At 43.2% G+C, this 13,626-nt stretch overlaps 2 protein-coding genes across 4 annotated transcripts in view; one reads left to right on the top strand and one right to left on the bottom strand.

Annotated features, from left to right (window-relative positions):
• Positions 1-2,873, top strand: part of GAS2 (growth arrest specific 2) — a 75,929-nt gene extending 73,056 nt beyond the window's left edge. For all 3 annotated transcript variants that reach the window (XM_027902077.1, XM_027902078.1, XM_027902079.1), the window contains one exon: positions 2,119-2,873. In XM_027902077.1, the coding sequence (XP_027757878.1) occupies positions 2,119-2,337 (219 nt within the window). In that variant the 3' untranslated portion in view covers positions 2,338-2,873. The remainder of the gene's footprint in view (positions 1-2,118) is intronic.
• Positions 2,874-6,034: 3,161 nt separating this feature from the next.
• Positions 6,035-9,620, bottom strand: SVIP (small VCP interacting protein). The gene is made up of 4 exons (XM_027902081.1): positions 9,501-9,620; positions 8,538-8,588; positions 7,194-7,307; positions 6,035-6,824 (listed from the first exon to the last, which is right to left on the bottom strand). Exons 1-4 carry the CDS (start codon positions 9,561-9,563, stop codon positions 6,810-6,812), a joined length of 243 nt encoding a protein of 80 aa, XP_027757882.1. The 5' UTR covers positions 9,564-9,620; the 3' UTR covers positions 6,035-6,809.
• Positions 9,621-13,626: the final 4,006 nt, after the last annotated feature.

The following is a 13,626-nucleotide window of genomic DNA, read 5'->3' as shown; positions in this document are numbered from 1 at the left end:
TAGGAGTAAAATGGTGCATTTGTGGCACAGCACAGCATGAACAATTGCTATATTTAGGATGTAGGAAGACCCACTCTGTAGAAAGCAAGCACTCAATGAATTCTACAATAGTATAATAATACAAAGGAGAAGGAACAAAGAGGGGAAAGATAAAAGGTGTACGTTTGACATGAGCATCAGGAAATAGCATAGTTTGCCTGCACAATAGTCCCTAAGGGGAACTGAACCAAATATCCTTTTTGCTAACTTTCCATTTTAATCAAAAGTCCAGGTACTGACTGCTCTTGGAAGGTGAACCCCCCTGTGACAATGTAAGAAATTCAGGCACATTTAATCCCTTCCCACAGCATCATCCCATATTGTAGTGCACCCCTTGGGCTTAAATTGTTTTAATGTGCAAAGTTTTTCAGGACAGTTCTCAAATGCTTTTTTTTTTTTTTTTAGGCATTCAAAGAGAAGAGAGTCGCTAAATAAAATTCTGCAGGCTGTTTTCTCCTGGCTCTGTCAACCATTTCAACTGCAATTTTCAAAAAACCATTTACTTCTTTCATGATGTATTGTCCAGGCTAAATGCCCGATTCAAATCTCATACCCTCAGTCAGGGTTCAAAACAAAGTCTTGAAACTAAAATGCAAACTTAGAGAGGTAAAAAGTGTGGTGGGTGAAGATGTGAGTGTGATTCTGCTTTCCCACCAGTGCAAATCCAGAGTAAAACCTCAGCTGTGTGGAGCTGTTTGTAAAGGCTGATGCTCACACAACCCAGAGCAGCAGCAGAGACTGAGTTGCTGGGAGTTATTAACTCACCTAAGAGTGCTTGAGCGTCTCCTTGAGATGGACCAGAAGTAACTTATTTTTCGGCAGCCACAAAACTGAATCTACTTCCCTCTGCGGTTTCGCGTAGAAACCAAAATGCAGAAGCAAGAATTTCCCCGCATTGAAAAGGTTTTTTAAGTTAAAACTGTCAAATGAGATTTCGTCTGCAGCCGCTTATTCAAATGAAGAGTTCCATTCCTTGTAAACTTACCCTGACATTCAAACTTTATTGTAGAGCTGGCCATGCTTTCTTCACTCTGGGTGAATCTGTCTGCTTATGTCACAGAATTTAAAGAAAATATTTTTAGGTTGAGGTCCAGTTGGTTGGTTGCTTTTTTTTGAGACTGAAATTTTTGCCTTTTATTATATGTGATTTCGTTTGATTGGGAATGTTTCTTGTTTTGTTGTTTGTGCTATGTGCACTAATCTGAATTGTCTTATGTTACAAAAGGTTTATGTGCCATGTAAGTCTCAACCGCAAATCTTCAGGGAGTTTTGGGGCATGTCAGAAGACATAATCATAAAGACATCACCATAAATCCAAAATCAAAAAACCCAGACCAGGTTAAACATCTCCCAGAACACCTTTTACAGGAGCAATTTTTAACTTCTAGTGCTATGTCTAAATGTTTAGCATTTCATGAAATATCCCAATCAAAGGATTTTTCAATGTGGGATTTATGATGTGGCTTCTATAGAATGTGCTGCTTTATGATACCTCACTGGTATTTTTTCGACTGTTCTATGTTATTAGAATGTATTGGCAGCAAGATTAAATTGTTAAAAGTAATGGTACTTCATCAGATTATTTTTTTTTTCATATTGACAGAGGAGGTTGTTTTGGTTGCTTGCCCTTCGCTACTCCTTTTAGATAGATCCCTACCCTGTAAAGTTTCAAGACATATAAAATGGTGTCTTTACTAACATATTTTCAAAAAAAATTAATCTGAAAATATTCACGTTGCCTGACGTATTTCCACACGAAGAACGGGATCACTCCCTGTGACACAACTAGAAAAACATGCAGCATTCATTTACATAAAACATGAAAATCTTTAATTTAAAATACCAGCCCGTTTCCTCATAGTTTTTTGGGTTTTTTTTTTAATTTACTTTTAGAATGCAAATAAAAACCACTACTGTTTCTTTTCCTTTTATTGAGAAGCAGACTACTAACATATGCTTTTGACTTTCATTTAAAGTAAGCACAGCTTTTTCCAGCAGAAAAAAGAGATTTCCCACTGAACGGTTGCCTCACATGAATTTTTTTTGTTTTGTTTTGCTTTCCTGCCTACCCAATTCTAGATGCTGCACAACAAACACGTGATGGTTCGCGTTGGAGGAGGCTGGGAGACTTTTGCAGGGTACTTACTGAAGCACGACCCGTGCCGGATGCTGCAGATCTCCCGAGTGGATGGGAAAACCTCTCCGATCCAGAGCAAGTCTCCAACCCTCAGGGACATGAATCCAGACAATTACCTGGTTGTTTCTGCCCATTACAAGACCAAGAAGGAGATTAAGTGAAGTAAGCTTCTCATGTGAGTGGGGACTCTGTGTATGTAGGTCCAAATTATTTTCTCAAGTGTAGTGAATTTAGTTCATGCTTTAAAAGGACTTTGGGAAATTTAAGACAGACTGGAAATGGCAACCCATTTTGAAGATCTTTGAACTGTAGAACTATTTATTTCTAGTACTGTATCTTTTATAGCAAATTACCCTTGATAGGCTAATTACTACAATCAGATAATAAATAGACATATATTTTTAGCCTAATTATTACTCTTTAATATGTGAATGTATACTTAGAGCTACATAAAGGAGCGGATCGTGTTAATGGAAGAAAATACACAATACACTTGTATGAAAATCTTATTACTTCGAATCCTTGACTCTTAGGCTAGTTGAAAAATATATATGCAGGTGGAAAATGAATATTTGTGGAAATTATTTGGTAATGCCTCTTGATGTGAAATAAAAATTGACTATTTTTACGGTTTGCAACCTTTTCTTAATCAGCAGAGTATAACGGCTCATTGCATGCCAAAAGCCATTACTTTAAATAATAATAATAAAAAAAGAAAAAGCCCAAGAAATCCCACCCACCACCACCTTTTTACTCTTTAAAGCTGTGTTAGAACTGTGTGTAGATCCTTCCTGTCTTTCCCAAAGTGGCTCGGTATGGAAGCAGCGGGAAGCGCTTCCTCTGCCAGGCGATGGAGCTGGTGGGTCACGGCAGGGGGGTGATGTCCTGCAGCCCACCAGGGGAGGCAGTAATAGATGCACAGCCCTTGGACCCAAAGAGGAGCTTCAGAAGGTGTGAGTCCCTCCAGAGCCACAGAACACTGCACTGTTCTTGGACATGAGCTTTCCCTTCCTTTTAGTTTTGTTGGTCATGCCAAATGTGAAATACTCGTCAGCGGAGTGATTCACATTCTCATAAATCATTCACACACCTCTAAAGGCATATGTGGGCTTGGTTCATTATTTTGGCTACTTTTCTATGTTTATATTTGGTAATTTATGTGCCTTTTAATGTCCTAGAAAAATAATTTTGTAGGATTATTTCAGTGACTGTATAAATTTACAAATGAAATAAATTTTTTTTAAAATACTCCTGCATTTTGAAAAGTCTCATTATTTGTAATGGGTCATCCTCACTTTGCTTCCTACTGACCTTACTGGATGCTCACAATATACAATACTGCTTGCTGCCCTAATAATGAGCTACACAAAGAAAGGGGATAGCACAGAAATACACAAATTTTATTGAGAATTAATTTTCCTTTGCAGGGAAACAAAACATTCAAAACTGTCCTTGGAATTTATTTTTTTTCTTTAATACTGACTAGTATTTTTCTCTATTTTCTGATGTTTAATTTTAAAACGTGGTCTTACGATCCGCTCCCATGGTCTTTAAAATCAACAGCAGAATGTCTGCAGGTTGGACGGGATCAAGACCATCTTTCACGTTCCGTGCCCTATTAAAATCAGCATGTTGTATCTCACTGCTGTGGAACCAGACCCAGCTCACCATCTGTGTAAGGTAGGACTTATTGCATCTGACTGCACTGGTGTGGGTGTGGATAACAGAGCAGGAAATTAAAGCAGGTGCATCCATGAAGCAAACAAAATTTAAACCATGCACTAAGCTGGTTAACACTGGAAGAAGGGGTTGGAGTTAAGCGTTGCTGGTCTGATAAGTGGCATTTTTTTTAGTGTGTTAGGTCCTGTAGCAGTTTAGGAATTGGGCAATTTGTTAGGAGCCTTAGGCTCCTAAATAAATAAGGCTCTTATTTATGAAGCCAATGCTGAGCAGCAAAATCTTGCTCAAAGAGGTATAGCCCTTGTTGCAATGATGGGGGCAGAGCAGCTTAGATCATTTTCCATGATGAATGCTGTGTAGTGATTTATCTAACTCGACTGTCCTGTAACATGCCTGAATTTGAGTGTTGAGGGGAGTTGGAACTCCTAAAAAGTTTTAACTCATATGAGCTGCAACAAAGCCTCTTCTCAAAGGCCTTGTAGACCAAACCTCATGGGAGCTCCAGCTGGCTGTGAATAATCTGTGCTGAACTTCAAGACAGATAAATTATGGGAGGTTACTTATAAAAACCATCATTATTGTGTAATGTCAGATATGCCTCACCGTGCTGGAAGCCATTCAGAATTAGTTTGGAAATGTAACTGTTATTTAGGAAGTAGCTTCTGTCACCTCACTGTTCATGTATTACCTGGAGATTTTCTTCCCAGTAGGATTATTTACATCACTGATTGAGGATAGGTTTTTTTCATACCTGTATTATAGTGATAATTGCTCCTTCCTTTGCATAACCACCATTTTTATAACAGCAATTTAGAGAAGACATGTAAAATCCACGGCTCAAGGGCTGCTGGTGGGGCTGAGAGAAATGAAGAGGCAGTATGTGTAGGGGGAAGGCACAGCAAGTTCCCTGCAACTTACGACCCAACACTGAATTCATTACACGTTTGTTTCAGATCTGGAAGATGAGCTGTTTGCTGCACTACAACGTTACAGATGCATCTGATGGAAATGCTGACAAGGGTTTGGTTCTTTTTGGGCTTACCTGTGCACTGTGGTGCTGCCCGCATTCGTGGAGGCACTGCTGCTGCGTCTTCCCAAAGCTCGGGATGTTCTGCTCTGAACACCCTGTCTCTGGCATAAATCAGTGTATTTTAATATGCAGTAGCAGATGGTTTCACTTGCTGTTACTCAAACAAAGACAATCCTATCACAGCCATGGAGAGTCAGCCTTTCATTCCAGCCTACCAGCACCAGGCTTTGCCTGCCAGGAGTTTCTGAAGTGACCTGCAAGATGATGCTTTCAGAAGGTAAGAAGGGAAAAAAAAGGCATCGTTGGACTGTCAGCAGTCTCGATAATCTACACGAAAAGGTGCATTTTAACCACCTCTTCGCATGACCTACTGTCATGTTAATATTGAAATTCAAATTTTAAGTTAAGGTTTAGTTTATTTTATTGTAATTCAGTGCATTTTCACTAGACTTTAAAAAAAAAAAAAAATGTTGCTTTGACCAGGTAATAAACTGAAGAGAGCAAGTGCCAGCAACCAAAGGAAACTGAAGGCATTCTTCTGCCAAGGACAGTTTTTTTCAGCCCAGCCATCACCGTATTAATATTGAAAAATCTCCTTCCTCAACCCCGTTCGGAAGGCCAAGCCAGGAAACTCGTTGTGTCAGGACTGTGCTCTCCTAGGACAGCACTAGACCCTACTGAGAGAGGCAAAAGATGAAATACATAGTTCAAGGAGGGGAGGAAAAAAAGCCTCTGCAGTCTAAAGTAGGTCAGAAATGGGGCCAGTACAGGACTGAGTCTGTGCATAATGCTCTCTGGGAAAATGAAGAGCTAGATCCTCAGTGTTTTATCATGTTCCAACAAACTTCCCTCCTCTATCAAGGCAGTAGCTTGAGCATTAGTTTGAAAGTCTACTTGTAACACAAAGTTCAGGTAGCTCTAAATAATCAGTGGTAGCTTCATGTCTGGGAAAGGGATTATAGACACTGCTGAATACAGAGTATTTAGAAAATGTCTCTGCACTTTAACAGCTCCACCTAGGCAATGCAGAAATTTTAGGAAATGAACTGTCCAAGAGAATATGTAGTAACTGTTTTCCTGTTTGTTTTAAAAAATCCCGACAAGGGCAGCAGCACTGCCCTCCTGTGGTAATAAAGGAGAACAACTGGTAATAAGATTTTTAATTTAATGTTTAACTTCCAGAATTCATTATAAATACTTACAGGCTCAAAAGAAATTCACATCAGAAAGTGAGGAGAACAATTATTCGACTCATAATAAAACAGCATTCTTGATCTAAGTATACAGGATCTGTAAAGGTTTCTGTTTTTTAACTAGTCACAAAATGATTCTATTTGTAAGGACTCATCATGAATCTGCTTCTCTTTGTTTTGAAAAAAGGCACTAAATTCCTAAGCATTTCAAAAGTCATTAGGAAACAGAAATGCTGTCACCTGCATATTCAGATATATATATATATATTTATGAACAACTTTCTACATGAGGACTTAAAGAGTTTATTGAAGAGCTTGAAATAAGCATCAAAACCAACACGTGGGGACCTGAGCTGTGCCTAGGCCAGTCATATGCGACAGACAGACAGACAGACAGACATGAACTGACCAGACAGCACACACATACTGACTGACTACAGGTAAGCAGGCCACTTCCAGGTGAGAAAACCCATCTCACTCCTTTGACAGGGAAGCAATAAAACATGCACGAACGAACGAACAAACAAAATTGGCAAAACTTTAGTGTTCAGAGTTAGTTCTTAGGATTTTTACTGAATGTTTCCACATGTTGTCCCACAATGGCAAAGTACTGCTGAGTCTTCGTATGTAAACAGCAAAAAGCCACGTTATGAGTAAGTGCCATTTGGCTGCAGAAACTGGCAAGTTATTGGTGATCAGAGTCAGTCGTCGTCTCTTTGGAAGCCGCGCGTTATCCCACCTGCCACTGAAGACACAAACAGCAGAACACCACGTTGGTATGAAGAAAGGGAAAAGAGAGGAAAAAACCCCAACCAACTGACCCACCGCAAGGTTGTCCAACTACAATAAATTCTACAATAAAACACCTTTTACACCCAGCAGGTGAGGGACAGGGGGCATCTTATACAGACTCCTGCCTCCTGAGTCATAAACAGCAGTGAGGGGGAAAGATGAAGGCTCAGGAAGCCTGAGTTTCAATGATCAGATTGCATTCTCTATTGATTTAGAGAATTTGGTTTTATCCTTAAGTTATTCAGCCTTGTGCGTGACAAAACAGGATTCTCCCAATGAATGTATGGACAGCTGAATCACACTGTTTCTTCCTGAAACTTACTCTCAGCCCTCCTTCTCCTCCAGGACGTGAAGCTGCCATTCTTTTTTCTATTTCTTCCTGTTTCTTTTTCTTCTGCTCTACGGAGTAAACATTCTTAATACCTCGAGAGGAAGCCTGGGAGAAAACACAATTGGGTAAGGCCAAGTTGGCTATTTTTCTGGAGAGAAGACAAACTGCAAGTCTTGGCAACACCGTTTTGTGAACTGTGGTTTGCATGGAAAGGCTGAAACGTTTAGCAATTAATACATCAAGGCAGCCCTTTCAGGATACTGCCTCACACTGTGAGCCATTAGGTAAGTGAGGGTGTTTTGTTTCATACTGTTACTACATCCAAGTGAATATATTTAATGCAACTGCATGTACCTGCTCTGCATCCACAGATGCAGAACCAGAATCTCTGTTCCCAGAAGTCCACAGATTTTTAGTCTGTGGTTTTTCCCATGTCAGGGCCTACTCTTGCCCTCACAAACAGGGCAGAAAAGAGGTTGTGTTAGTTGTGCTAGCCCAGCCTGTAAAGAACTCCAACTTTTAAACTGTGATCCGTGAGAAATAACCTGTGTGACAGTCTACCCTTCAAACTTCCAGAGGGTGTGTGGATAGCAGGAATACGGATAAAACCTGGTAACTGCTTCACATCCTTGTGGTAACTGCCTGTCTTTTAGGAAACTAGTCTTCCAAGTGAGTCAGGTACCCAAACTGTCTACAGCACCCTAAAAGGAAGAACAGCTCACATGACTTCAGGCTGGATAATGAGCAGTGAAGAAGCATGTTCAGGAAAACACTAGGCAGAGAAAGACATCTCCATTACCCAGCATTCAGAGGCTAAAATGCTCTCAAAGATAGTAATGAAAAATCCTAGGGGATGTTTTATCTCTTTGTCTTTCAAGAAAACAAAAAAAAAGTAACAGAGGGTGGTACCTCCAGTTTTCTTCAGCAGCCTAATGGGTCCTACAAAACTTCAGGCCATCCAGAACCCAAGTTGCTTCATTTTTCCTTTCTTTTTAGTCAGGTAAGAGCTAGATATTTCCTACAGTTATGCTTAAAAACAGTATTGAACTTGAACTTCCAATTCTTAGGTTGTTTTTAATTACCATAGAACTTCTCACATCCAAGCAAACTTAGTTACCTTGCAATGGTCTTTGAGCACCTACCGAGCTGCAAAACTCTTAACGTGTATATAAAAAAAAGGTATAAAAGACATTAATAATACTAGGAAATTATTTAGTGACAATTCCCACAATCCAAACACGACATCATTCAGTATTCCCGCAGAAGCCCCAGCTATTTTCCCCATAAAAGTTATCCCAAAGTAATTTGAATAAATGGCATTTTATCAGACGTTACCTCCATCTGCCTCTTTTCAGCAGCTTCTGCTAGCTGTCTTCTTTTTATTTCCTAAATAAAACGTTAAAGACAGTGAAATTCTATTCCAGTGCAGTCTGTGCGTTCTTTTTAAAGTCTTAATTTTTAAGCACGACTCAAATCTGTAATGCGAACTGCCACTAAATGTCAGCCTTAAGTCAGTTAGCATCATCCCTCCCTCCCCTGCCAGTCGGCAAGAACGAAGTGTGTTTTTAGTGACTAATACGCCAGAAGAGCAGCTCTGCTGGCACATTTAGCGCCCAACCCCACCAGAAATCGTTGTTCAGCCGCCTGCATCGCGCCTCCACACTCCAAAAATCCAGGCTGGGGTGAGGAGGCACGCAGTACGCATCCTTTCGGGAACCTGGAAAGGGGAATGAATACCCGCTCCTCCAGGCCAAGCGGGCTCCCCCTCTTCTCTCCCACCAAATTCCCCAGCCGAGGGATGGAGAGCTCAGAATGGGGTTCCCACCCACCCAGCCGGGGCAAAGGCCACCCGCTGCAGGGCAGTGAGAAGCCAGCACTGAAGAGATACGCTCGATTCTTATTATTTCTCGCTAAAACGTGGGTCGCACTGGCCACGATTACGCACAAACACCCCTCCCGTGAAACACCTTATCCCCATCCCGGCCTCCGCGCTCCCGCACCGGCGGCCCGTGGGTCGGAGCACCGGAGGGCGGCCCCGGGCCCGCGGCTCTCCCCACCCCAGGCCGAGGGCCGAAGGACGGAATTCCCTTTCCCGGGCACAGCCGCAGCCGCAGCAGCAGTGGCAGCCACAAGGCCCTGTTTATTTTTCCGCCGAGGGCTGCGCGGCCGCCCCGCGGCGCGGCCTCCATGTCGGGCCGGGCGGTCACCGCCCCCCTCCCGCTGGGCGGCACCGATAAACAACCGGGAGGAGGAGGAGGAGGATGAGCGAGGTGGGGAGGGTTCCGTCCCAACACTCACCGGGTCGGGCGTCTCCACCACGTCCTTGGCGGCGTCCCCCAGGCAGGGCAGGCACTGCCCCATGGCGGGACCGACCGCCCCGCAGGCCCCGCGGCGGAGGCGGCCGCGCCCCACCCACGGCCCCGCTCGGCTGCAGCGCCCGCCCCGCCCTGGGCCCGCCGCGGGGGCCGGGCCGAGCCGGGCAGGGCAGGGCGAGATCCCTGCGGGAGTTAATTAAAAGCGGGTCGTTCTGTGGCGGCAGAGGGCCTGCGGTGTGATTGATTGCGCGGCCGGGGCCGGGCTCAGGGCCCGCTCGCGTTGCCCGCCCGGCGCTGCCGGAGTGGGGCCGGCCCGGGCCGGCGTAGACATTCGTGATGTCTCTTCTGGCTGTGGGGTGATGGATGGAGTTAAACCTAGAGGGGGTTCAGAATTCTAAGGTGAAAAGCAGCTCTCTGGACGGGCTGAGGTCGACGCGCCCCCCAGTACAACGATAAACATTTGCTCAGAGGAGCAGGACGGAGGGTGGCACGAAGTGGGGACTTCGTGCCCCCCCCCCCTCCATTCTAATCCCAGCAGAATGGGAGAACACTGCGGTACTGAGACCATACAGTACCTGTCTGATAAGGGAGAATCGAGATGTTCTGCTGCTGAGGCCAACAACCACGTCGAGCCCCCTCCTCAGGTGCCAAACCGCGACTGCCACCCCCCTCCCATTAGGTGCACCAATCCGAAATAGAAGGTTTTTATGGCTAGAGCCACTCAAACTCCACCCAAACATAAAGAAAATAGTATAAAAGTAAGTTGGGGATAGGTGGAGAGTGGGAGAGGATCCCCAAAACTGCTGGCATCAGTTGATGGCCTAAGTCCATATTCTCCCCCCCACCCCAGAGGGACACCTTGAATTAGAAATATACTCCATGTGCATTAAACACTGCTCTTAGGAATAGACCTTTTGCTTGTGCTTACCCCATAGCATATTAATCTCGTTGCTTCAGAGCTTGTGCTTGCTTAATATATGTATCAGCTTTAAAACATATTTTTGCGGTGACACCATTACTGACAGCCTTCGAACCTTATGAACCTGTCACAATTTGTATTAATAAAAAATGTTATTCCATAAACTGTTAAAATGAGTCCTTGCAGTTGCTGGCGGTGGAAAACACCTTGGCAGGACCTGCTGAGGGGTCCTGGCTCTGTTGAGCTCCCCCTAACAAGGGAGATCTTGTGAATCTGTTGTTGAAAGGTCTCCTTACGAGGCGCTGACAGATTGTCAGACACCAGGGTCTCAACTTTCCTGGAGGACCTGCAATCAAAAATCTCAACTCTCACCTTTCACGTGACACTGCCTCTTCTGCTATTTCTCCCTCTTTTTCTTAAATAAAAGAAAGAAACCTCTTCCAGTTATCTACAGTAAAATCCAGCATTACCCTGTTCAACAGCATTTCCTGAATTTGTGTTGGAGCATGCACCTGTCCCCAAGGATTATGTGAAGATTGTAATATGTATTCTCCATAAACCATCATGCAATGTCTACCCAGCTTCTTGTCTGCCTCTGATTTTGAATAAAGTATATCTTTCTGCACTTGTGTACTTGTCCTACCATTTATTCCATGAGCCTGTGGTGTCATACATTATTGCAAAGTACAAATTTAAGTTTTTGTGTTTGTTCCCTGCAGCTGTAATTTGGCATTGAATCATTTAGTTTGTGTAGAATCATAGGGTGGTTTAGGTTGGAAGGGATTTTAAAGGCCATCTGGTTTCCAAAGCCCCTGCCGTGGGCAGGGACACCTTCCACTAAACCAGGTTGTTCAAAGCCCCATCCAACCTGGGCTTGGATATTTCCAGGGATAAGGCACCCACAGATTCTCTGAGTAACCTCTGTCACTGCCTTACCACCCTGAACAGCGCCAACTCTCTCAACCTGTCTGTGTAGCACAGATGCTCCAGCACTGCCAAGGTCTTCACAGCCTCTGGACTCCTTCCAACAGGTCCCTCATATATTGGGGCCCCAGAGCTGGATGCAGCACTCCAGGTGAGGTGTCATGAGGGCAGAGCACTGGGACAGAATCGCCTCCCTCAGCCTGCTGGTCACACTGCTTTTCATGCAGCCCAGTTGGCTTCCTGGGTTGCCCTGGATTTCCTGGGGCTGGCACGGGCACACCTCTCAAGCCTGTCAGGTCATCGGGGGGGTGTTGGTGACTGCATTGCTGAACTAAGTACTTCATACAAGTCACAACATTGTCCTGGGCTTTCTGGCCATCCACAATCTCACTGGCATAGTGGGAACCTGATGAGGTAGGTCAGAAGGGGGAGCAGAATGAGGTTCACCTGCTGCCTCTCTTTGCTGATGAGGCTGAGATTGTTTGCAGGTGGGTACAAAGGCTCATAAGAGCAGCTTGGGTGCAGTGCAAGTGCTGCAACCTTCTTGCTGCACAGTGTAGTGTGTTAGGAATTAACCTGCTTTTTTATGAAAGGTTTTTGGTTTTTTTTTAAATGATGTTTATTTCTGGAGTATCAAGGTTCCATTGTTTTGTGGAACCTTAAGTGCTCGGTATTTGTCAGGCTTCAGGTTAGAACTGTTCTCAGCTGCATGCAAGTCCCCCTGTTGGATGTGTTGAGATTTAGAAGAAGAAGATTGACAGAACTTTCTTGGACAGAACTCTGCATGGAGAGAGAGAGAGAGCACAGCTTTCTGAAGGAAGTGGGACCTGCTCAGATACGTACCTGAAAAGGTGAGTCTTACAGGCAAAACCTCAGTTCTTCTCGTGTGCCTACATAATACAGTCAGAAAATTGTGTTATGAGAATTAGCAGGAACCATAGTAACAACTCTGTGTTCTATATCAAAGGGTTTATATGTTATCACTGATGGTTTTCAAAGCTGATGATTTTGTTGCTGAAGTGAGAAGTCACTTAGATTGAGGTCTCTTAATAGCTACTTCTTTTGGGATATCCCCAGAATGTTAATGCCTGGTAGCTCAATAGTAACAGATGATAGATGTGTGTGTTTCTCTTGGTGATTTGAGGGCATTTTTGTCCACTTCTCCCACCCTGCCAAAAAATAGTGTAGTGGAATAATAATTTAGTTATATAATTAACTTTAAAAATAAAATAACATTGTCATTAACAGTAGCAGCACATTGCTTTTAAATGGGGCCAGTAGGCTGGTTGGTTTGATTTTTTTAATTTTTTTTTTTTAATTCATCTGATGAGTTGTGTGTAGTGAGTTTTGAATATTTGAGTTAACATTAAATACATGTTGAAAATGTCAACGGCCTATCTAAGCAGTGCATTAGAACATCTGGCAATTTGTTGTCTCTTCACGTGTCACAATTTAGTTGTGGTGACGTTCTTGTAAGTATGGAATTATGCCATCACCTAACTTTTATAAATGTTGATTAGTCTCTAACTCTTATCTTCTTGATATCCAGCAGGTGGTAGTATTGACACTAAAATTTCCTGTGTCTCCCAAATCCATAACCACACCTTCAGTTTACTGTTTTGGTTTGATATTACAGGCAGTTGTACTCTTGCTATTTCATGTAAACCTGGTGAGAGAAACCATTTCTGAACTTATCATGAAGTTATCATGCTTAGATGTTTGTTTGTGTAACTTATATAACATATATGTTATGTTGATAAAGCTCTCGTGCTTATTTAATTATTTAAGAAGTAAAACTCATTCATTATGAAATTATAGTTAGATTTTAACTTGGCACTGTTCGGTTGCTTATTATACCTCTCTTGCAATCATTTTTAATTTTAAACTTTAGGAATCTTTCTTCAAGAGAAGTCGAGAGTCTGTAAGAGTGGCCATGACTCAGTTATAGCTGTGGTTTGGAAATGAGAAGTTCTCGCTCTTGCTATGGGCGGCTCTTAAAGCAACTTTCCAGGAGAAGCACGGAACAGCTTAGTGCCAGGAAAAGTATCTGCAGCATCTCTGGATGTTTGTATAGTTTTTTGTGGCCCTGATGTTACTTGTAGTCATTAGCCACGAGTTTAAATATCAATAGGAAGCATCTTCAGCTAATCAATGCTGTGATTGCCTCCCCTGGGAGCGGCGAAGCCCTGACGGGCGGTGATGTGTGGCAGGGATCCCTCCGGTTGGAGCAGCGAGGCTCCACAGCGGTTCCACTCAGTCAGTCTCG

Source organism: Empidonax traillii, unplaced genomic scaffold, assembly GCF_003031625.1.
Source record: "Empidonax traillii isolate 1590-97213 ecotype Southwest subspecies unplaced genomic scaffold, ASM303162v1 scaffold836:size348770, whole genome shotgun sequence".
Lineage (NCBI taxonomy): Eukaryota > Metazoa > Chordata > Aves > Passeriformes > Tyrannidae > Empidonax > Empidonax traillii.
This window is presented reverse-complemented; position numbering and strand designations above follow the sequence as displayed.